General features: G+C 34.9%; 1 protein-coding gene across 1 annotated transcript in view; it reads right to left on the minus strand.

Moving 5' to 3' along the window:
• The window catches only part of ELOVL4 (ELOVL fatty acid elongase 4), a 59,179-nt gene extending 40,095 nt beyond the window's left edge, over positions 1-19,084 (minus strand). The window contains exon 1 of the mRNA XM_044675770.1: positions 18,985-19,084. Coding sequence (XP_044531705.1) covers positions 18,985-19,084 — 100 coding nt within the window. The remainder of the gene's footprint in view (positions 1-18,984) is intronic.
• Between the last annotated feature and the right edge of the window lie 4,421 nt (positions 19,085-23,505).

Genomic DNA, 23,505 nt, shown 5'->3' on the forward strand with positions numbered 1-23,505 from the left:
TATATATATATATATATATCAGCTGTTATCATTCCTTTTATATATATATATGTATATATATATATGTAAGCTTCTCTTTGTCTGCATTCTTCATATACATGAAGAATGCAGGCAAAGAGAAGCAGTTAAAAGCAATAGTAGAAAAGAGAACCTGGCATCAGAAGGTCTAGGTTAAAATACACTAATGTTACTTATTAATTGCATGATCATGGGCAAGTCACTTAATTTTTCTATTCTTTAGTTTTTTCATCTGTAAGAGGAATGATAACAGCTGATATATATATATATGCATATATATATATATATATAGCGCCATAAAGCCTTTTTGAACTCTAATGTTTTTTCCTCCTTCAATTTCAACATGTAAAACTAAATCCACTGCTCCTGAAAATATCTTTTTTTCTGTTGGAGGTACCATTACTATGTCATTCAGATTTTTAACCTTCTTCCCTATCCTTCATCCCAACTATTATATTGTTTTCTTCTTCCTTAATACTCACAGAATTTTATCTGATTTGTTCTTTGCTTCACTCCTTTATTCTATAGTTGTGTTCATGCATAACTCTACAATAAATTTAAGTTTGTTGAAGACAGACTTTCCCTTTTTGTCTTTGTATTACTGGTGCCTGGACTTCTGTAAATATCTAACTGGACGGAAGCTATAATAGCACATGTAACTTAAATGAAATAATGAAAATAAAACCTTTTGTAAATTGTAAAGCACTCTGTAAATGTTATTTGTTATTATAATTAGAAATAAAGAAGTTATCAAAGGAGAAGATATAATGAAAAAATTTAGCTACTTGCTAATTCTTTGAATTGGAACAGTTACAAATATCCATGGCAGCAATTGCAAAATTAATGTTTCCACAAGCAAACTAGAAGTTCCCACATACTTTTTTTCCCTTTCTTAAAGCATTTTGACCACAATTTTTATTACTCTTTTTTCCCCAAACACACAATTGGAAGACCTTTATAACTGACTGATATTCAAGATGGACCTTGTAGGATATAACAAAATGAATGAGAAAGAGGAGCCATTCTTCCTGAGTAAAACAAGAAATTAGGCATTAAACAAAATCAAATTGGGAAGTAAAATTAGAATTCAGTTATATAAAGAAACCAGTCTCATTCTTACTTCAACTGTTATACTGCGTGAATGCTGACATATGCTACATTCAAAAACAAGCTCAAGAAAATCACTCTGAAATCCCTACCACCTTTCCTAGATATACCATAGAGAGCCCTTAAGGGCTCATGCTTGGAACCTCAATGATCCAGGGCAGTCTAATAACCCAGGATGAGATGAAACAGGGCTGACCTTCCCATTCTACACTGGCAGAATCTGATCTGGAACAGGAATTGGGAGAGATAGAGTAAACTTAAGAAGATACTATTACTGAAAATTATTATAGTCCCAGAGTTCTCCAAAAAGAGGCAGCAACTTTATAACAATTTCAAGCAGAGACTCAAAGCAGGGGAAAAAAAGTATTTTTCACAATGACTACATGACAACCTAAAATAAATGCAGCATGAGGTAAAAAAAAAAAAAGAAGTAAAAATTCTGGAGGAAAGAAATAGTTTAGAAAAAAAGGTGGTACATCAAGAGAAAGAATTGTGGAAATAGAAATACAGAAGGAAAACATTTGATTTTTTATTTGTTTATATGGGTATTGGATGTGGGTTTTTAGTTTTTAAAAGATTATTACAAAAATTATTAATATGGAAATATTGAGTGATAATATATATATAACCCAATGGAACTGCTTGTTGGCTTTGGGAGGTGGGAGGGGAAAAGTGGAGGGAAAGAACATGAATCATGTAACTTTGGAAAAATACTTAAATAAAAATTTTTGAAAAAGAAAAAAGGTGGTAAATCATATACATCAAACAGATTCCCTGAAAACTAGAATAGACCAAACAAATCAATGATTCCATGACACAGCAAGAAATATCTGAAAAAAATCAAAAGGCTAAAAATGCTTGTTTTTTAAGTAAAGTATCTGATGTAAAACAAACGATTCAGAGGACAGGTCATGTAGAGATCTTTTAAGAATCACTGGACCCTCTGAAAACCATGCTTTTTTTTAAATCATGGAACTATACTTCAAGAAATAAATGAAAACTGCCCAAATCTCTTAGAACCAAATGGCAAAATGAAGATAGGAAAAAAATCTATCAATCATTTCTAGGAAAATGAAAAATGAAAACAACAACGACAACAAGAAAAAGTCCTAGGAATATCATTGCCAAAACCCAGAGCTCCCAGGTTAAAGAAAAAAATATGTAAACACTTAGAAAGAAACAGTTCAAGTTTTAAGAAGCCATACTCTGGATGACATAAGACCTGACACTTTCTACTAAAAACAAAAAGACATCTCAGAATACAAAATTCCCAAAGGCATGAGATATAGGTTTACAAGCCAAAATTGCTCTGGCTATAGAAATGAATATAATTCTGAATGGAGGAAAAAATGAATATAATTCTGAATGGAGGAAAAAATGAATGGAAGAAAGGACTTTGAAGCATTTCTGATGAAAAGACACAAGCTGAGTATGAACTTTGACCAACAATGTCAAAATCACTTCAATTATATACCTTAAAGCCAAATGTGGAGCTTTTTATTGCAACATTCAAACTTAAATTGAAGAACAAAGAGAAAGTCATCAGACCAAAAAGGTGTGACAAAAATAACATCCCTTTATGAATATGAAGTAGAAATTATGAATAGAATTAAGGGATTAGATCTGGTAAGTAAAATGGTTAAAGAACAATCAGTTGAGGTTGGTAATACTATATAGAAAGCAGCAGCAAAAAACATCCCAAGGAAAAAGAAGAGTAAGAAAGTGGAATGGCTATCTTATGAGGCTTTCCAAATAGCTAAGGAAATAAGAGGGAAAGGAGAAAGGGGAAAACATACTTAATTGTATGCATAATTACAGAGAATAGCAAGCAGAGGTATCATCTTGCTGAAAAAAGGCCTATACAGTCAAAGCTCTGTTTTTTGTGTAGTTATGAATGGTTGTAAGAATTAGAAAAGCTAAGTGTTATAGAATTGACACTTTCAAATTATGTTAGAGAAGAGAGTTTCTTTTACCAGAAAGATCAAATCAGTCAATTCTTAAAGGAATTAACTCAGACTACTTATTGAAAAGATAAACTGAAGCTCAAGTACTCTGGCCACAATGAGAAGACAGGACTCATTGGAAAAGACCTTGATGCTGGGGAAAATGAAGGCAAAAGGAGAAGGGGACAGCAGAGGATGAGATGCACCCTCTCATGGAAACAACAAACATGAGCTTGGACAGACTTGGGGAAATAGTGGAAGATGGAAGTGCCTGGTATGCTTTGGTCTATGGAGTAATGAAGAGTATGACACAAATGAAAGAATGAACAACAGGAACTTTGAAATGCAAATACAAGAGTCAAAAGAAATCCATAAAAGTGTATTTATTTGAGAAATTATAAGGAGCAATTGTATAATGATTTAAAGCTAATATTCTAATAAAGGAAGAAGAAATGAGAATCGCTTCAGAATGTTAATATTCAAAATGTAATGAGGAAGTTAAATAAAGAAAATAGATGTCATAGAAGTGGACTTATTTTTCACTGAATATCTTAAGGACTATAGAAAGGAGGAAGAGGTGAAATTTACTATTTATCATAATTGTGGTGCATGAGAAGAGCATACATACACACACACATACACACACACACACAAGGAGGAAAAGGCAAGAGTAGTCATAACATGAACCTCACTCTTATCTGAAATGCACAAAGGAAAGCTGGACATTTACAACTGTTTGATGGAGAAATTCATAAAACTTGATAGGAAAAAAAGCAAGGTGAAGATATGATTAAGAAAGGATAATACGAGGAAGCTAATAGACTCAATCAAAACAAACTTCCTGATCCTGAATTAAGGATTAAAACAAGGGGATGGGGTAGGAAGAACAAAAAAAAGAGCTAACTTCTATGGGGAAAGAGCTAAATAGATTGTAATTATTATAAATATTGCCGTTGGAAGAGAGAGATTACTAATAGTAACTAAAATAAAAGAAGTTCATTAAACCATTTTTAAATGCATAGAAGGTAACTAGAAGAAGGAAGTACTGATAAGCAGGACAGTTTTAAAAGTAATCTGTGGAATTTATTATACCCTTTTTTAAAAAATGAATTTTAAGGGGCAGCTAAGTGGCACAGTGAATAGGTATGGATTGAGGAAGACATCTTCCTTGCATTCAAATCTTTCCTCAGATACTAATTAGCTGTTTGAGCCTAGGCAAGTCACTTAACCCTATTTGCCTTTAAAAAAAATTAACTGTAAAATGGAGATTCATAGTGTCATATACAATCCTCTTCTAGTTCTGTTGTGTATTTGAGGGAAAAATTTTTAATAAAAATCATTTAACAGGATTTGTTTTTTAAAAAAACCCTTACCTGCCATCTTAGAAGCAAGACTATATTTTGGTTCTAGGCAATGGAGTAAGTAAGGACTAGGCAATGGAGATTAAGTAATTTGCCCACAGTTACACAAGTGTGAAGTGTCTGAGGCTGCATTTGAACCCAGGACCTCCTGTCTCTAGGCTTTGTTCTCAAATCACTGAGCCCCCTAAGAGTACTTTATAAAGTTTTCAAAGAATTTACATGCTATCTTATTTGATACCCCCCAACAACTCTATGAGGCAGGTGCTATAATTATCCTTATTTTCCAGAATAGTGAAGTAAGGCTGAGAGAGGTTAAAAGACTCAGGTTCACATATAAATATATATGTAAACATATATGGCAGGATTTGAATTTAATATAATGGCTAACATATGTATAGTATCAACTATGTACTGAGGTACTTTACAAATATCTTTGATCTTCAGAACCCTGGGAAATAGGTGCTAGTATAACACCATTTTAAAGTTGGGAAAACAAGTTAAAGTTGGAGGCAACCAGAGATTTATATGGCTTTCACAATCTCATAAAGACAAGTGCCTGAGATCATATTTAAACAAAGGTCCTTCTGACTTCAAGTCCAGAGTCTATCCACATCATCCCTGGCTGCCTCATCAATCATTTTGAATTCAGTTCCTGTACACTGTCCACTGTACTACCTAGTTGCATTTGGAATGCTCATGGGGGATGAGAGGATTGAACTGAGTTTGTGATTTAAAAAAAATTCAATTCAAAAAAATAATATGTTAGTGGAAGTGTGTCATATTTAGCTCTCATTTTCATTTTTTTTGGCTTTATAAAATTTTATGAGAATTATTTCTTTGACTAGTACTATGGAGTTTTGCTGTCTTCCTTAATCAGGAATCCTCAAAAACATATGTAATGTTTGAAATCACAAAAATTAAAAATCATCCAAATTAGTAGATACTCTTAAGTATGTATTCTAAATTTTCTTAAGGATAAAGGATCTATCACAAAATAGATTTATTAGTTTCTGGGGTTTATGGAATCACAAAGGTCTCCTGTACATTAACAAATTATAATGGAAAAAGCACTGGCTTCAGAGACAAATGATGTAGGTTCAACTCCTGGTTCTTCTATTTACCATTCTGTATTAATCAAATCATTACAGTTTTCTAAGCCTCAACCTCCTATATAAAATGAAGAGTTTGGGCTAGCTCAGAGGTGTCAAACTCATATGGTGAAACTCCAGAGTGCCCTACTTCTCACCAGCTTAAAATGTAATGGGAGAATATTTAAATGTTTAACAAAATAAATAAAAATACAACACAGATAAAGTTATCTTTTTGTTTTCTAAGTTAATATGGTTCATTTCTAGTCAAGATTAGAAGGAAAGTGGAAAATGGAAAAAAATTACAGTAAATTTCTTTGCTCCCATTCTCAAATGGAATTCAAAGAACTGAGTCAAATTTGTAAGAATACAAGACATTCTCTAATTGATAAATGGTCAAAGGATATGAATAGAGAGTTTTCAGAAGAAAAAACCAAAGCTATCTATAGTTACATAAAAAAATGCTCCAAGTCATTATTGATTAGATAAATGCAAATCAAAACAATGCTGAGGTACCACCTCACACCTCTCAGATTGGCTATGAAAAATATGACAGAAAAGGAGAACAACTGGGTCTATCTCTCAGAGACAGGGAAAAAATGGGAATGGATCAGTTTGTACAAAAATATTTATAGATGTGCTTTTTTTGGTGGCAAAAAATTGGAAATGAGGGGATGTCCCTCAATTGGGAAATGGCTGAACAAATTGTGGTATATGATGGTGATGGAATACTACTGTACTATAAGAAATGATGAAATGGTTGATTTCTAAAAGAGCTGGAAGGATCTACATGAACCGATCCAGAGTGAAATAAGTAGAACCAGAACATTACACACAGTAATTGAAATGTTGTGGGATGATCAAACATAACAGACTTCATTACTAACAGCAATACAATAATCCAGAACAATTCTGAGAGAATTATAAAAAGAATGCTATCCACCTCTATAGAAAGAACTGTTGGAATAGAAATGCAGAAGAAAACATATGATTTATCACTTTTTTATTTGGGTATATGATTTGGAGTTTTGGTTTTTTAAATTACTCTATTACAAAAATGAACAATATGAAAATAGGTCTTGAGTAACAATACATGCAAAACCCAGTGGAACTGCTTGTCAGTTACAGGAGAGGGGAAGGAAGAAGGGAGGGAGACAACATGAATCATGTAATCTTGGAAAACTTATGTGTAGATTTGTTACTGGAATAAAACAAAGAAAAACTTTTAAGAAAAGAAAAATGACAAATAAATATTAGGGGGGATGGGAAAAATTAGGACACATACTCTTGACATAGTTGTGAACAGACCCAAACTTTTTGGAGAGCATGTTTTTCAAGGTTCAGTATCTTGATTCTAATTGAATACTAATCCAGTCTCTCTCTTTTTAAAAATAAAATGTAGGTTCAAATTTGTTGAAATCATATTTTATAATACATAATTTGTTCTAATACATAATTTCAGTTATTTGGTTTTTTGGTTTTGAGTGCTATATATTTCAAATAATTTGTTTTTTAAAAATTTAAATGAAACTCTATATTTAGCTCAACTAAATAATAAGTAAAATCCATAATATTTCATTTAAATCTACTAACTTATCAAATATTAAAAACTTCCCCTATAATATTTGATATTAAAGTTGAATTCTATTTTTCATGTTAGGAGGAAAAGAAAGCTTGGACAGATATCTCATTCTTCATTTCAATTTAAAAAGTAAGGCATATTATCTAGAGTAGAGTTTTATAATGTAATAGTTTCCTCGTGAATTTTAACTACTAAAAATATAATTTAATTATTAAACTTCAAAGGAAACATAAGAACAAATTGGTGGGTTAAAATAATTCATAAAATAAAATTATGTATTTGATCATCTTTTAAAATCTGTTTTTGAGGGTAAGTACTACATTTAAGACTAATTTTTAATGGGTTATTATTTTACATTTATAATTATTAATAATAATATTTTTATCTCATAAAAAAAACAATTTATTTGTGATTATAACCATTTACTTCTCAAAAAATGTATTCACATGGGAAATATTTCCCAGTATTAATAAAAGCTAATATTACTATTAATTCTCAGAATGAAGGTATTTGAAGAAGAAATCCAAAATATATATCTCCCCAATTAGAAATATGTTTAGTAATTATATTTTATGAACTAAATTTGTGTAGCTTGTAATTTACATGAACAACTTATCCTATAAGGTCCTTTAATGCTCTAAGCTGTTTGTTTCATTTTCTTTTGCTTTTTCTTCCTGCCTTTTAGAAGTACTAATAAATATCAAAATGACTTAAAGCAGAGAATTGAAAAGAGAAAAATAAGCTCCACCTATTTCATTTTTTTCAACAAATATTTATATGACTGCTGAGTATAAATACTATATGTCTATATATATGTATATGTGTGTGTGTGTGTGTGTGTGTTATACACAACATTTCCCGAGTTGTTTTACTTCTGCCTGGGTATTTTCTGAATAATTCAATAATAATGTTAGAAAATAGTATTAATACATACACTTGCTCATCCAATGTTTGTTTTTCTGAAATAAGGGTCCAAGGGTTGCATTGGGAGACCCCAAAACAGGGCTAAGAGGATAGTGAAATTCAGAGAGATCATTTCAAGCTAACAGAGCTAGAGAAAACTCTATTGAAGAAGTAGAATTTCTTCTGTCATTAAAGGATGGGTAATATTTGCAGTGGTAGGGAAAAAAGGAAAAGATTATCCTGGGTGTCTTTGTTGCATGAATTTTTAACATTTAAAATTGCTGATTTATCCAAGCCTATACAAGTATGAAACATGGTAACAGGAACTTTTGTAAGCCAGTACATGTAAACTAGGTGCCAAGTGAAAACTAGGCAATTGTAGTTGAGGAGGTTTTTTTTTTTTTAATTGCTAAAAATCTCAAGCAAGCCTCAGCCTAGAGTCAGATGGGTCACAAATGGCTAATCCCTTTGGATTTAGGGAGAGTAAAGGAAGGTAAGGCTGAGAAAGTATATCAGTGACAGATTATAAAACAATTTAAAAGTACCATTCAGCTTACTTCCATCTCCCTTTTTTTTTAAAGAGAAAATGTTTTAAAAATCTAAATGCCAAAATATTGTGTTTTGCTATCATGTTTAGAAGAAAAATATAGTTATTTCATGCCTTTAAGGTTTGTAAATTTTTAACTCAAAACAAATCCAATGAGATGGGCCATATAATTATCATTATCCCTGTTTTATGGCTATGGGAATTGAGAGATTTGAATGAAATTTCCCCTGAAGGTCCCTGTTTCCAAGGTCAGAAATTATTCACATCATTTCAACACTACAAAAAGAAGCTATATGAAAAGTTCAGACTACTCCTTTTGGAACTGTTCAAGTTATAATGTGGATAAAAAGCATACTATTTTTCACTTTAGTTTACTTCTGTTTTTATTTGGGGGGGTTGAGATTTATATGAATATTTTCTCACAACAATGGCCAATATGGGAATAGGTTTTACATAATCAAACATGTGTAAGCCAGATCAAATTGCTTACCATCTTCAGAAGGGGAGAAGGAAGAGAGAGAGGAAGACAATTTGGATCTTATAATTTTGGAAAAACGTATGTTGAAAACTGTTATTGAACGTAATTGAGAAAATAAAAATATTAAAAATAAAAAAGACCATCCTTTTCTTTACAAATTCTTTTAAAATCCTTTATATGATAATGTGATGGACAGTGAAGAAAAAAGTCATTTGAGAAAGTAAACATATGTGCCTCCTTTTTACTTTGTAAATATGATGTGGCTTCACCAGCACAATCAAATCAATAAATGAAAAACTGTCATTTATTTTGATGAGTTAAAGTCATTATTATTTGATAATTTTTTTTCATTTCTATTCTGCCCCACAGAAAAGTTTCAAGAATAAAAATACATTTCAAAGGATACAATCATGTCATCACATAGGTTTCAAAAGCCTATATCTGATTCAGTAGATTTAGGAATCAGTGTAATCTAAAATATTATTAACATATAGCATACCAGAATATCTTCTATAAACAGTATCCTGACACCAAGTTTTACACTAATTCTGCCAACTCACTAAGATAACATCTTAATATAATAATAACAATTTGCTTAGCAGAATCTGATGAGTGGGGAATTGAACAAGCCAAGAAAATATTTCCCAACTGCCTGCTTTCAAAGCTGCCTCCATTCTATCTGCCCTCCTCAATTTCTTTCCTCAGGAACCACCAAGGATACCTTTGTGTTCCTAGGCTCTGAGAAGTGAGCTTTCCCCCCATCTTGTCTGGGACCAGGATTCTGCTACCTTGACCATTTCAAGAACAAGAATATTCTTTTTTCCCCTTGAAAGCTGAGACTATCTTGCTTGCTCGTTTTTGTATTTCCAGTGCTTACCACAGTTCCTGCCACATATGAGGACTTAATAAATTTTGTATCATTTATACACCAATTCCTAGGTCCCAAGTCTTTGCTATCAAGTAGAGGTTATAAGGAGGGATGAACTCTAAAGCAAAAGTAAAAGACCAAAGAAAGCAATGTGTTTGCCTAAATATATTATGTTACCATCTAGCATATATAGTGGGGGCTATTGATCTAATCTAGAAAATTATAGGCAGTCTCTAATTTGAGAACAAGTTCTGTCCAAAAGTTTCCTTTTGAGATTGTTTAGAATTCTATAGATAATGCTAAAAATTATTACTTTTCCCCAAAACTATCCCATAAAAACAGATAGTATTGATAGCCTCCCTTCTTACTTTACTGAAAAGACTAAAGACTAACGCCTTTAATTTTCTTCTAAATTCATCTTTACCTATGCTATTTACCTTGTATGTGAATTTAAGCAAGTCACTAAGATTCCCTAGGCATCAATTTTCTCATTTCTCTCATTCTTTGTAAAATGAAATTTTGACTAGATAGTATTTGGCATCCTTTTCTTCTTTAAATCTATAATCCTATGATAACTGCTCTCTGCCTACTCTTCTTTGGAGATTTCATTCATTACCATGGCTTCATGTACCACTTCTATGCAAATGAGTCTCAAATATCTCCCAAGGTTTTCTATCTCAAATTTCCAACTGTCTTCTGGATATCTTGTCCTTTCTAGTTCAACTTATATAAAACTGAGCTCATCTTTTCAAAATCTGTTCCTCCTTCAACCTCTTTATTTCCTTTAATGGAATCACAATCCTCTCTGTGATATAAGTTCCTCTACTCAGAAGTCTCATTTTACCCTCTTTTCAACCCCAATTCACCATCTCCTTCTCTGTTCCTAACTTACATCCTAATCTCTTGTCAAGTTCTGATATTTCTTTCTTTCCATTTATTCCCTCCTTTCCACTTCCACTGAACTATCCAAGTTTAGACCTTATATATTCTAGTAATCTCAATAAATGGTCTTCTTGCCCTAGTCATTACATCTTTGATCCTTCCTTTATACTACAGTCTGTATAAATTCCATAATGAGCTGCCTCCCAACTTTATCACTCGAAAACTTTCCATATTTCCCTACTACCTACCAAATATAGCATAAATTCCTAATCTTGGTATTCAAAACTCTCAATATCTGAATGCAGCTTTATTTTTATATTCTTTCCTTTAAGGCACACTACATTCTAACTGAACTCTCCATCTTCTCCAATTTTACTTTGTCCTTTGAACTCCTGCCTTTATTCATACCATCTACCATCCCTTAAATGAATTCTCCATTTCCATTTGTTGAAATCCTTAGATTCTTTTAAAGTTTCAACTTAGATTTTCCTGTTCAATGAAGCTTTTGATAATACTCCCCTTTCTCCTGACAAAGGTGATTTTTCTCTCTTCAAAATATCTCAGCACTGGCCCTCCCTATTACACTTTTTACAATCCCACTTTGATCATAGCTTTTTTCAATAAATCTCTCTCCTCAAACATATATGTACACACAAAACCTCTATAATCTTATGGAGAGCAGGATTTTTGCCATATCAATTTTTACATCCTTAGGACTTAGCAATTTGCCTTACACATAGAACATCTTTGATAAATATGCATACAGCAATTACTTTAACTTAATAAATAGCTACAATAAATGTTTTATCTATCCTGAGCTCCTTTCAGTATTACAAGTACTAAAATTGAACTATGTGGAGAAATTTTTTCCAGTCCACAATAGATTCAAAATTCAGTGTAGGAACAGAAGATTTTCTAAAGAGGAAATGCAAATTGTTAATAATCATTTGGGAAAATGTTTAACTTCACACAAGATCAAAAAAGTATAAATAAATGCATTTTTGGTATGCTAACATATATCAAATTGTTCAAAATAATTAAAAGCAATGTAATTCGGTGCTGGTAAGATTGCAACTCATTCATTGCTGCTGAAATTAAAATCTTACACAATGTTTTTGAAGAGCAATCTGGAAGTACACAGTAAAAGTTACAAAATAATTAACTAGCCTTTCACCCAATGATGTTGGGAACATACATAGATTCTCCATTTATTAGTATGCAAAGACACTGAAAACCTGGACTTCGAGCCTCCTTTTCCAGGTACACTACTCATTACCCTCCTTCACACATGCTATGTACAACCAAACTAACGCAATTTTCTGTCTCGCATAGGTGATGTTCTATTTTCAGGTTCAGGCCTAGAATATACTCCCATTTCATCTCTGGCTCCTAAAACCCCCAAATTCCTTCAAAGCTCAGCTCAAGTACCATGAAGTACTATCTTAAGAAACCTATTTTGAACTTTTTCTTTTTCCCCAACCCACCTAAAGATTAATCCTTCCCCACAAAAGAAATAATTTATGTGGGTGTGTGTTTTTACCCCAATACAATATAGGTTTCTTGAGGTCCAAATTGTTTCATTTTTGCCTTTGTATCACTAGCACATAGCACAATGCCTGCATAATAAGCACTTTGTAAATGTGTGGGGGCAGCTAGGTGGCACAGGGGATAGTATGCTGGGCCTGGAGTCAAGAAGACTCATCCTGAGTTCAAATCTGGCTAGTTATGTGGTCCTGGGCAAGTCAGTTAACCCTGTTTACTTCAGTTTTATAAATGGTAAAATGAATTGAAGAAGGAAATAGCAAACCACTCCAGTTCTTTGCCAAGAAAACTCCAAATGGGGTCAAGAAGAGTATGACAAAACTGAAAACCACTGGATAACAACAAATATGTCTTCCATAGAGTTACATTAACAGAAGCAACAACATAGAAGAATTAACTCAAAATTAAATGTAACAGCCAAAAAAAAATCTCAAAACCAAAACATTAGAGATACCTTAATGCCAAATAACAGGGTAATGGGTTATACAAACTGTGGTACATTCGTATAATAAAATGATCTAATAAAAGCAACCATGCACAATTTCAAAGAATACAAAGTAATCTAGAAAGACTTTTATGAAACAATGCAAAGGTGGGAAAAGATGAGCCAGAAGAATGTAGCACATACAACTATAGGAAGAAAAGTAATTGAGAATAGACAAAATCCTGATAGAGGCTTAAAGCAGCGGGGGAATAAAGGTGATAGGACTCTTTATGCATTGAAATTAATAGTCACTATGAAATCCATCACTGAAACAACAAGAAATTATGAAGAAACTATGTCAGGTTCTATGGTAAGTGCTGAGAATATAGGCACAAAAAAAGCAATATTTTTTCTTCAAAAGGAATTTATATTCTAATGGAGGAGACAATAAACACATAGAAAGTGAATAAATATAAATATGAAGTGAATAAATATAAACTGAATGAATAAAATGCATACTAAATTCTTAAATACAAGGTGGTTTGGGAGAGATAGCACTAGTATTTGGATAGATTAGAAAAGGGTCATGTAGAAGGTGTTTTGTAAGGTGTGTCTTGAAAGAAGAAAGGGACTCTGTGAGGGAGAGGTAAGCAGGAAGTGTACTCCATACATAGGGGAAAGGTAGTGTAAATGGGATGGAGACAGAAGATTGAATGTTATGTGTGAGCAACAGATAAAAGGCTTGTTTGGTTACATTGCAGAGTATAAGAGGAGGAGTGATGTCTAATGAGTCTGGAAAAATGGGATGAGGCAAGATCATCTTTGAAAACTAAACAGAGAAGTTCATATTTGATCCTGGAGGCAACAGGAAGTCATTGGAGTGGAGTGAATAGAGAGCAGTCACAAGATCAGATCTGCAATTAAGGAAAATTACTTGGGAAGTAGTGTTCAGGATGGACTACAGTGATGAACAACTTGTGGGAAGAAAGACACTTGGGAGGATATTGCCATAATCTAAGTCAGAGGAGATGGGAGCTGGAATGGTATTTGTGTGAGTGATGAAAAAGGGTCACAATTGGAGTAGAAGGGGTCATGGTGGAGGTAAAAATAACAAGATTTGAGAACCAAATGGATATACAATGTGAAAGAAAGTGAAGAGTTTAGAGTAACAGCGATAGAAAATTTTGTAAGAAGGGAGGATTAATATAGAAGAGAGAAGGTAATGAGTTATGGGTATATTGATTTTGAGAAGTCTGTGAATTATCTGCATAAAGATGATGGCTAAATCCATGGGACCAGATGAAGTTGCCAAAGAATGCAGAGATAGGAGAGGACGTTGGCTAGAACTTTAAGGAACATTCACACTGAGGAGGCATGATATGAAGCTAAGGAGATTGAGGAACATAATTATAATTGTTTGTACAGTGATCTCTCACCTATTGGGAGTAGCAGCATTATATTTATTTTATTATTTATATATATTTGAAGACTTTATAAACCCTTCCCACTCTCCTATAAACCTTTTCCACACTCTTATTAACCTACAATCAACTGAGCCCATCAGTGCCCAGGATACAGAACACAGTGCTGTAGTTGGTCACCTTTCATTCCATCAACCAACAATGTGTTGTGATAAGTGTAACTCCGCAATACAGAATTATATATATATATATATATATCCCGTGATGCAGTGAAGCCACAATAAGTGAACCAGGATATAGCAAGAGATGATTGTATTGACGTTTAATGTGAAGTTTCTGATAAAAGATTTAATTTTTTTAAAGTCCTACCTACCCTTGAAGGCCAAAATCGACATTTTCTCACTTTCATTTGGAAGGGCTACATGATCCCACAGGCATGTAAGACACTGCCTTTGACTCTGAATAAAGGAATCATCCTCACTCAGAGAAGAGAATATGATCATCCGGATAACATTTTCTGCTATTTAAAGAGAACTGTCCATATCATGGAATAGAATAGTTATTTGTACATAAGGAATGTTTGTTAGTGCAAAACAGATAATGAATATGGTCAAATTATTTTTCCAAGGTCTGAGAGCTATTTTTGAACCAGAGTCACGAAGTCTGACTATAAATCAGTGCCCTTACCACTAGAGAACATGATTCTCATTGCAGTTAGTGTGGTCAACTTTGAAATCTTTTGTTGTACAATTATAATTTATATGTTCCCACCCTATAGCATATCTTAATGTTAATTAATAATTAAAATTTTAAATATGCATTAATTTTTAAATGTTTATAGAAAAATAACTTTTGAAATATATTTCTAGGAAAATAATTGAACAGAAATAACAAGAGATTTTAAAGGTCAATACAGACTATATTTTAAAGTTTCTAGATACACAATTCCTTGAAGAGACTTGCTTTCAAGCAATATTTTGGATATGAGCTACTGATGCATAAAAGAATACTTATGCTGAAAATGCCCATTTTCTTCAGGACAGAATTTACTAGACTAGGAAGAAATCTTCTATTTAATTAAATGTAAGTAGAAATCTAAGAAATATTTGGAAATTCCAGTAGGAAAAATGTTGAAGGGTGCATAAAAGGAAATTAAAAATTACAAATTATGCCAAAAGAGTTCTAAATTTGAAATACTTCAGGGCCATGGAGACTACCTTAGATACCTGAATTTTTCTGAATATATTTTAATTCTTTTCCTCTAACGCATTTTTTCTAATATCCTTTTTAAATACATTTTATTTCCAACCATTTTTCTTTCCAAGTTGCTGAATCATCACCTTTTCACCACCACTCCAAACCAACATTTGATTTTCCTTCTTTTGACCCTCTCTAGAACTTAATGAAGTTATGTCCAGAACTGATCTTGGAATAGGAACAACATGAATGAGATTAGCTGGAAAGTAGAGCATAGGTTAAATAGAGGGGATAGAGGATTAGGAATGAGAAGGAAAAAAAAGATATGGGACCATGCAAACATTCTTCTGGCTTGTCCTGGAAGACATTTTTCTACAGGAGGGTAGAACAGGATCCATCTATTAAGAACTTATACCTCTAAGTCTCTACTTCAATTCAGATACCCCGTCTTGATTACTAGTAGGTAATTGATTCCAGGAAGTAAGCATATCTCTGGTTTTGAAAGTAGATAGCCTAAATACCAGGGAGCACCTTCAACTCCTATTAGACAAGAAGGAGTGAAAATCTCACCATTTATTACAATGGAGGACTATCACTTTTTTTAGGACTATCACTTTTAAGGAATAGGCAATGGTTCCACATAATAACTGACCTATGTATAACATTTATTGTAGAGAATGATGCCCATGATGAAAATCATTTGCCTAGAAAACATGTAGTCTATATATAATCTTAACTAGGGAGAAATTAAATATAATCAATATTAACCTAGACCAGGGGTTAAGTTTTTTGTGTGTGTCATGGACCCTCAGAGCAATTTGGAGACACCTGTGGACTCCATGTTAAGATAATATTTTTAAATTTATTGAAATAAAATACATTGAATTACAAAGGAAGCCAATTATATTGAAATAATTATAAAATATTTTTTCTAAAAAAAACTTCATAGACACCATGTTAAGAACATGTGACTAGATTTTTCCCCTACTCCCCTTGTCCTACCATTTTTCCTACCTCATAAATTCAGTTTAAACTGTCTACACAAGAATCCAAAGTTAGAAAATACCTCGAGTCTTTGACTTTAATTGGACCAAGATTGCCCTTAATAATATCTCCAAACTATGGGTCACCTAGCCTTCTCTTGAAGAATATTAGTTAGTAGAAATCCACTAGCTCCTCAGGCAGTGCTATGACTAAAAAGGGAAAGAAAGGTGAAGCCAGACATTCAGGTGTGGCTGCTATAGCTATTAGGACTTAAGGAGTGACCTGTATACTTGGGTAATTCATAACTCCCAAATATGCAAAGCACAAATTATTGCATTACTTGCTAAACAGTATGCCATGAACAACATTGCACAACTATATATAATAAGAACCTGATGCAATCTACAAAATGGCAATATTAAGGCAACAATGGAAGTCTTAAATATTTTCCAATTCCCCCCAAGTATAAAGACAGGGCAATGAAGTGCTCTATTAAAATACAATTAAAAGAAAATGAAACCATTTCATTGACACATTGCTAGTGCATAAAATATCTAGTCCTGAAGATAATGAAAATGAATTAAATGAAAATTATCCTTGGTGGGTTAAAAACAGAACTAAACTATTATTCTTATAAAATAGTCATAGTAGTATAAATAGCAAAGGCTTGTTTAACTTATCTGCTTCCACAGAAATTGTCTCCTATTATAAATCTTCTGTATAAATCTTCTATATAACATCCATTTTATTGTACTACTTGCCTTACAACTAATATTTTCTCTGCCTTTACAAATAGACTGCAGAAATATCTTCATTTATATGCAAAAGACCAAATGAGAAGGTATGTCTTCCTTATTGCCCAACATGATACTTTGCATTTAATAAGTATTTAATTGAAAGTATGTGGTTTTTCTCAATGTATTAATAACATTGTACTACAAAAAATACTAAGGAACCTTAAGGACTTCTTTTTTAAAAACACCTTAAGTTGTTTTTTTTTTTAATTTTTTTTTTAAACCCTTAACTTTTATGTATTGGCTCCTAGGTGGAAGAGTGGTAAGGGTGGGCAATGGGGGTCAAGTAACTTGCCCAAGATCACACAGCTGGGAAGAGTCTGATGCTAGATTTGAACCTAGGACCTCCCGTCTCTAGACCTGGCTCTCGATCCACTGAGCTACCCAGCTGCCCCCAAAAAACACCTTAAGTTTTAAGGAAGCTTTTAAAATTTGAGATTTTAAAAAAATCTAGATATGATTAATCAAAGAAAAATAATTATAGGTGCCAATGTTTAATGACTACTTTTTTCTTTCAAAATGTAAATTATAACTATGACAGTCATGACAAAGCAACAACACGGCTAGGAAAAGTTCGATGATGTGTTTAAAGTTTATGTAGATGTATTTGGTTAAGTGTCAGCAAAAAGAGATCGCCTTTCAAGATTTCTTCTTTCTCATTCACTGTACATTCCTGCTCTGCAGTGCCTTAAGAAATCAACAATCAATTTAGAAACATCTATCAGCAGGAAAAATCTTCAGAAAATAACATTCCTCAAAGTTCAGAGTCTAAATGGGCTATTTCCTTTTTTTTTTTTTTTTCCAATGGGACAGATTAATTAGAAGACAAAGCCCACTAAGAGCATACAAGTTACTCTAATGAAAGCAGAGAAAGATTTTTAACAAGAGTCTTTGTCAGGTACCAAATTTTCTTTTTTTTCCTGATGTCACTGTCATGGAAGATTGTGGGTTTTGCTTTTTTGTTTTTTGTTGGGGTTTTTTTCCCCATCTGAATACTAAATTAAGTCTGTGCACAAAGTAGACTTGTTAGATGAGATCAGAAGATTTGGGAGTGAAGGGTGGGGCAGTTAATTCTATGAGCACTTAGTGCCTGTAATTCTAGGGGACACTGCATACATAACCTTCATCTAATATTTCAATTCTATTACAAGAGTAGATAGGAGTGATAGAAGCTGAATGTCAGAAATTTCTGGGACATGGTATCAGTCTGTGTGTGCGTGCGTGCGTGCGTGCGCGCGCCTCTCTCTTGTCTGTCTTTCTGTCTGTGTCACACAGGCATAGGCAGAATGGCAAAGTCCAAGAACCACAGAAAAAGATAGACACTACAAGACGGATATAGTGAGAGACACAGAGACAAGAGATAGTCACAGAGGTACAAAGAGAACCTAAGCGTGAAAAATTGATTACCCATCTTAAGTGACTACAGCAAACCGAATTTAGGCGTACACCGAATCATCCAAAAAGATGTAGAGTCAAGAGAGAGGAAAGTATAGAGGATGGATGGAGAAAGGGAAATGGGAAAGAAGAAAGGAGAAGAGAGCGGGGGAGGAGCTCGGCCACTTCTGCAGTGACTTGTAGAGGTAAGGGATTCTGAAGCCATTTTGATGGTGTACTCTAGATGCAGGAGTTGAATGGGGAGGGCCAGACAAGGGAGAATGGAGCAGCAATTCGAGACCAGGAGAAGGAGGGACACACTGCCTCCTTCCTCCTCTCTGGCTCTCTTTAGGCTGCAGGTTTGTGGGGGATGGGGATGTAGGTGGGACTCGGGGTGGGGGTGGTGAAGGCGACGAGCAAGGGAGAGACTGCGGGCAGATGCGGCGCACTGGGAAGGGACAGCGAGCTTACCTACGATCGACCAGGTCCATCTGTAGAACTCGATGGTGTCGTTGACCGCGGTTGACACAGCATCCAGCATGCGCGCTGGTTCCGCGTCCAGGAGCCCCATCTTGGCGGCAGCGCAAGCAGAGGCAGCAGCCGCAGCGGCTATGTGGTAGCAGAGAACCTGGCAGGAGCCGGGAGGGTAGAGGCGGGAGGCTACCCAGTCTCTGGCAAGCCCAGAGGTAGCTGAGCGAGAGGTGATTGACAGCTGCTGCCTAGCTCCTTTCTTCTAGTCCTAGCTCCTGCTCCTCCTCCCAGGCCGCGGCGGGGATGGGGATGCTGATGGAGATGCAGAGGCAGCAGCGGAGCTAGGCGAGCCGGGCTGCGAGAGAAGTCGCTGTCAGTAGCACCCAAGATGAGCAGGACTCACGGGCCCCCGAGAGGGAGAAGTGGCTGCTGCACTCTGACAGCCCGGGCGCCGGCCCCACTGCTCCAATCGCCTCCACTCGCGTCACATGACCTGGGGGCGACACTCCCCCCTCCCACGCGCTACTTACACGATTCCATCCCGGGAAATACAGAGGGCAAGCGTGGGGAGGAAGAGGAGAAGGAGGGAGGAGAAAAAAAGAGGGAGGAAGGAAAAACATAGGCACACGCATGCGCATGTAGGCGGAAGGCTGGGCAGTCTGCTTTGTACCTGGTTCCAAATCTAGGGTTTTCTGCACCTTCTCACGGGGGAAAACCTAAGACTTCACAAATAGCCATGAAAGTCAGAAATAGGGGAACATATGAGCTGTGATGATGGGGGAATGGCTATCGTTTCTCCATCCTCTCACCTCCCATGCTTTTCCCCCCAGCAGCCGCCTCATGAATTCCCGCCAAGAACAGGCTTGTGTGGAGTCAGAGCTGCGGAGAACTCGGGAAGAGAATTGGGGGCTGAGTTGCCCTTTTTACAAATTTCACTTTAACAACCTCCCTAGGACTTGAGCACTCTGGCCAAGGTCAGAATACGATATCTCTGCTGAAGAAAAATCTACTTACATCCCTCCAGATCTGGGGAAAGGTTATAATTCCCACACATTTGGGAATATCATACATCAGTTAAATACATTAAAATAACACTCTTAAGGCATCAAGAAGAGTCCCCAGTAAGTTTAAGGCATTCATTGTTCCTACCTTACACAAGAGCTTGTAATTTCATTAACCCTTTATTAAGTACCACTATATACTAGTCTGGAGGATGGGGAAGACAAATTGGAAATAATCCATGTCCTCAAAGATCTTACATTTATGTATGAAAAAAAAGGAATCAATGTTTTTTAAAGTAATTGGTGGGAAGACAGTTTAGTTGGGTTGATATAATGAATAAATAGCAAACAAGAGGCCGATAAATTCAGAAAACAGTAGAGTATGGAGGAGAAGGCAGCTAGGTGGCTCAGTGGATTGAAAGCCAGGCCCAGAGATGGGAGGTCCTGGGTTCCTAGCTGTGTGACCCTGGGCAAGTCACTTAACCCCCACTGCCTAGCCCTTATCACTCTTCTGCCTTGGAACCAATACATAGTATTGATTCCAAGACATAAAGTAAGGGTTTTTGTTTGCTTGTTTGCTTGTTTGTTTTTTAAAGAGCATGGAGGACTGGAGCAGACAGAATGTTTCATGAGAGAGATGAAAGTTGAGATGTACATTCAGAGTGAGGGATAAAGAGAGGGGAGGGCATTTTAGGTGAGGATGATTATATAAGGGATATATCAGCAAAAAATTTTGGCTACTTCTTTAAAATGCATTCAATGTAATTAATTAAAATGTAATTAAATGTAAAATATAGAAAAGAGAGCTAGAAGATACTGTGGAAAGATACACCTTTGGAAAAGCAGCACAAGTAATTATGTGGAAATTTTGCAACCCCCGCCCCACCAGTCAAAGTCAAACTGGTCTCATTTCAATTCCTTACACACTTCTTTCTATCTTCCATCTCCAAGGTTTTATACAACTCTGACTTCATTGCCTGGAATGCATTCTCTCCTTTCCTCCATCTCTTAGTTTCTAATTTCCTTGAAAGTTCAGCTCAAGCACCATCTCTTACATGAGGCCTATTCTGAGTCTTCCAGCTGCTAATTCACCCTCCTCCCCCCAGAAAATTTCCCTTGTTTTAATTTTGTATGTATTATATATACATATATAAGTATACATGTTATCTCCCCCAAAGAATATAAGCTCCTTATGGTCAGAGACTTTCATTTTTGTGTTTATATTCCCAGCACAGTGCCTGACACATAGCAAATTCTTAATAAATGTTTTTTGAATGACTAGCTAATTTATTTTTTTTTTTAACCCTTACCTTCCGTCTTGGAGTCAATACTGTGTATTGGCTCCAAGGCAGAAGAGTGGTAAGGGTAGGCAATGGGGGTCAAGTGACTTGCCCAGGGTCACACAGCTGAGAAGTGGCCAAGGCCAGATTTGAACCTAGGACCTCCCGTCTCTAGGCCTGACTCTCATTCCACTGAGCTACCCAGCTGCCCCCTAGCTAATTTATTTTTCTATTGACATAAAACAAGCTTTTACAATAGGGTCCAATAACTTTTTTACTTATTGCTTCATAGTTTGAGATAGTTCTTAAGAGGTCATTAGATAAAACACTTTGACATAATTAACAATATAAAGATTGCACTTCAATATTTACCTTATGCATGTATACAAGGTTTACTCAGGTGTATATATCTTTCTTCCTTTCTAGAAGGTATGATGAGTGATGAGCGTGCTCATGAAACCATAACAAACCAAAATTTGGAGCATTGATTCTGTCTTTGATGGATAATGTCCACACCCATCAAAGACATATGTTCAAAATAATATTTTTCTTCATGCTTTCATCTTGTCATGCTGACCAGGTTACTCCAAGTCATTTCCTCTATACATGTCTATGTGTATTTGAGGCTAAAAGTGACAATAGGATGGAAATTATGTTGCATTTGCTTTAAAAACAACCTATCAAAATGCTTCACATAAGTAATTCTTAAACATTAATAATGGTGAAATTATCATGAAGAAATAAGAAACATAACTCCATTTTAAGTGACAAATGCTAAAGAAAAGTAATTAAAAGAAATTTCTATTCTAGTACCAACTATAATTTTTCATAAATTTTGTATTCCTAACATTAATTAAATGAATTATTTACAAAAATATCAGTTAGACTCCTATGTCATACTATATTTTCATAGATTTATTTGGCCAAAACAAAGAACTACCATCCAACCTTGCTTATAATGTAAACAAATGGGAACTAGTAGTTCAAAAAAATCTGTCACATGTTTTGCATTTGTGAAGTGGTGTCAGATAAAGTATTTTTTTTTTAAACCCTTACCTTCCATCTTGGAGTCAATACTGTGTATTGGCTCCAAGGCAGAAGAGTGGTAAGGGTAGGCAATGGGGGTCAAGTGACTTGCCCAGGGTCACACAGCTGGGAAGTGTCTGAGGTCAGATTTGAACCTAGGACCTCCTGCCTCTAGGTCTGGCTCTCAATCCACTAAGCTACCCAGCTGCCCCCCAGATAAAGTATTCTGATCCCATACATTCATTTTGATGCCATTGTAGTGAGTAAATTCTTAACTAAATAACTAGAGATTTTTGATAAGTAGGAGTAGGTAGTTGACTAGAAAAGATGGCTTGACTCTTAAATTCAGATAGTGGAATCCTCAGGAAATGATGAGAAAAGACTTTCCAGATTCCCCTAGTTGGGAGCAGTTAATAATTTTTCATACTCTTTGAGTTTGTTGATCAAAAGGTGGTTGGTTGGAGTTTCCTTTGGAAATCTGGGAAGAGATAGTGACAGTTGGTCTGGAAAACATCCTGAGAGCTGAGAAAAATAGGAGAGAGATTAATCTGACAGTGAGAAAGAAGCTCAGGCTGTTCCCTGATTTTAACAGAGGGGGGCAGAAGAGAGCTTGACTTTTGTGAACCTGCAGTCTGTGATCCTGTCACAGTTTGGCCTTGGAGACTGGAGAGGGAGAAAGAAAAGGCTAAATTGATTTTTTGAAGATATAATATAAGAGTATTTATAATATAGAGTAGATTACATAGTTAGAAAATATATATTTAGATAGATTAAGGAGTTTTAGTGTAGGCCTAGTTTCCAGGAAGACAATCCTTGTAGAGTTTTAGTTGGGATTCAGTTATAATTCTTTAGCTTAGGAAAATATATACATATAATCAATATACTTCATACTTTCCTTTTCTTTTCCTTTCTCTGCATTCTTATAGTTATAATAAAGAGGGTTTTTCTTTTTTTTTAATTAAAATTTTTTTTTAAATCCTTAACTTCGTGTATTGGCTCCTAGGTGGAAGAGTGGTAAGGATGGGCAATGGGGGTCAAGTGACTTGCCCAGGGTCACACAGCTGGGAAGTATCTGGGGCTGGATTTGAATCTAGGACCTCCTGTCTCTAGACCCGACTCTCAATCCACTGAGCTACCGAGCTGCCCCAAATAGGGTTTTTCTATAACTAGTCTCAAATTTATTTCCTCAACTGCCAAGCCCAGCCATTTTTCCA

The sequence above is a fragment of the Gracilinanus agilis genome, chromosome 4, assembly GCF_016433145.1.
Source record: "Gracilinanus agilis isolate LMUSP501 chromosome 4, AgileGrace, whole genome shotgun sequence".
In the NCBI taxonomy this organism is placed as follows: Eukaryota; Metazoa; Chordata; class Mammalia; order Didelphimorphia; family Didelphidae; genus Gracilinanus; species Gracilinanus agilis.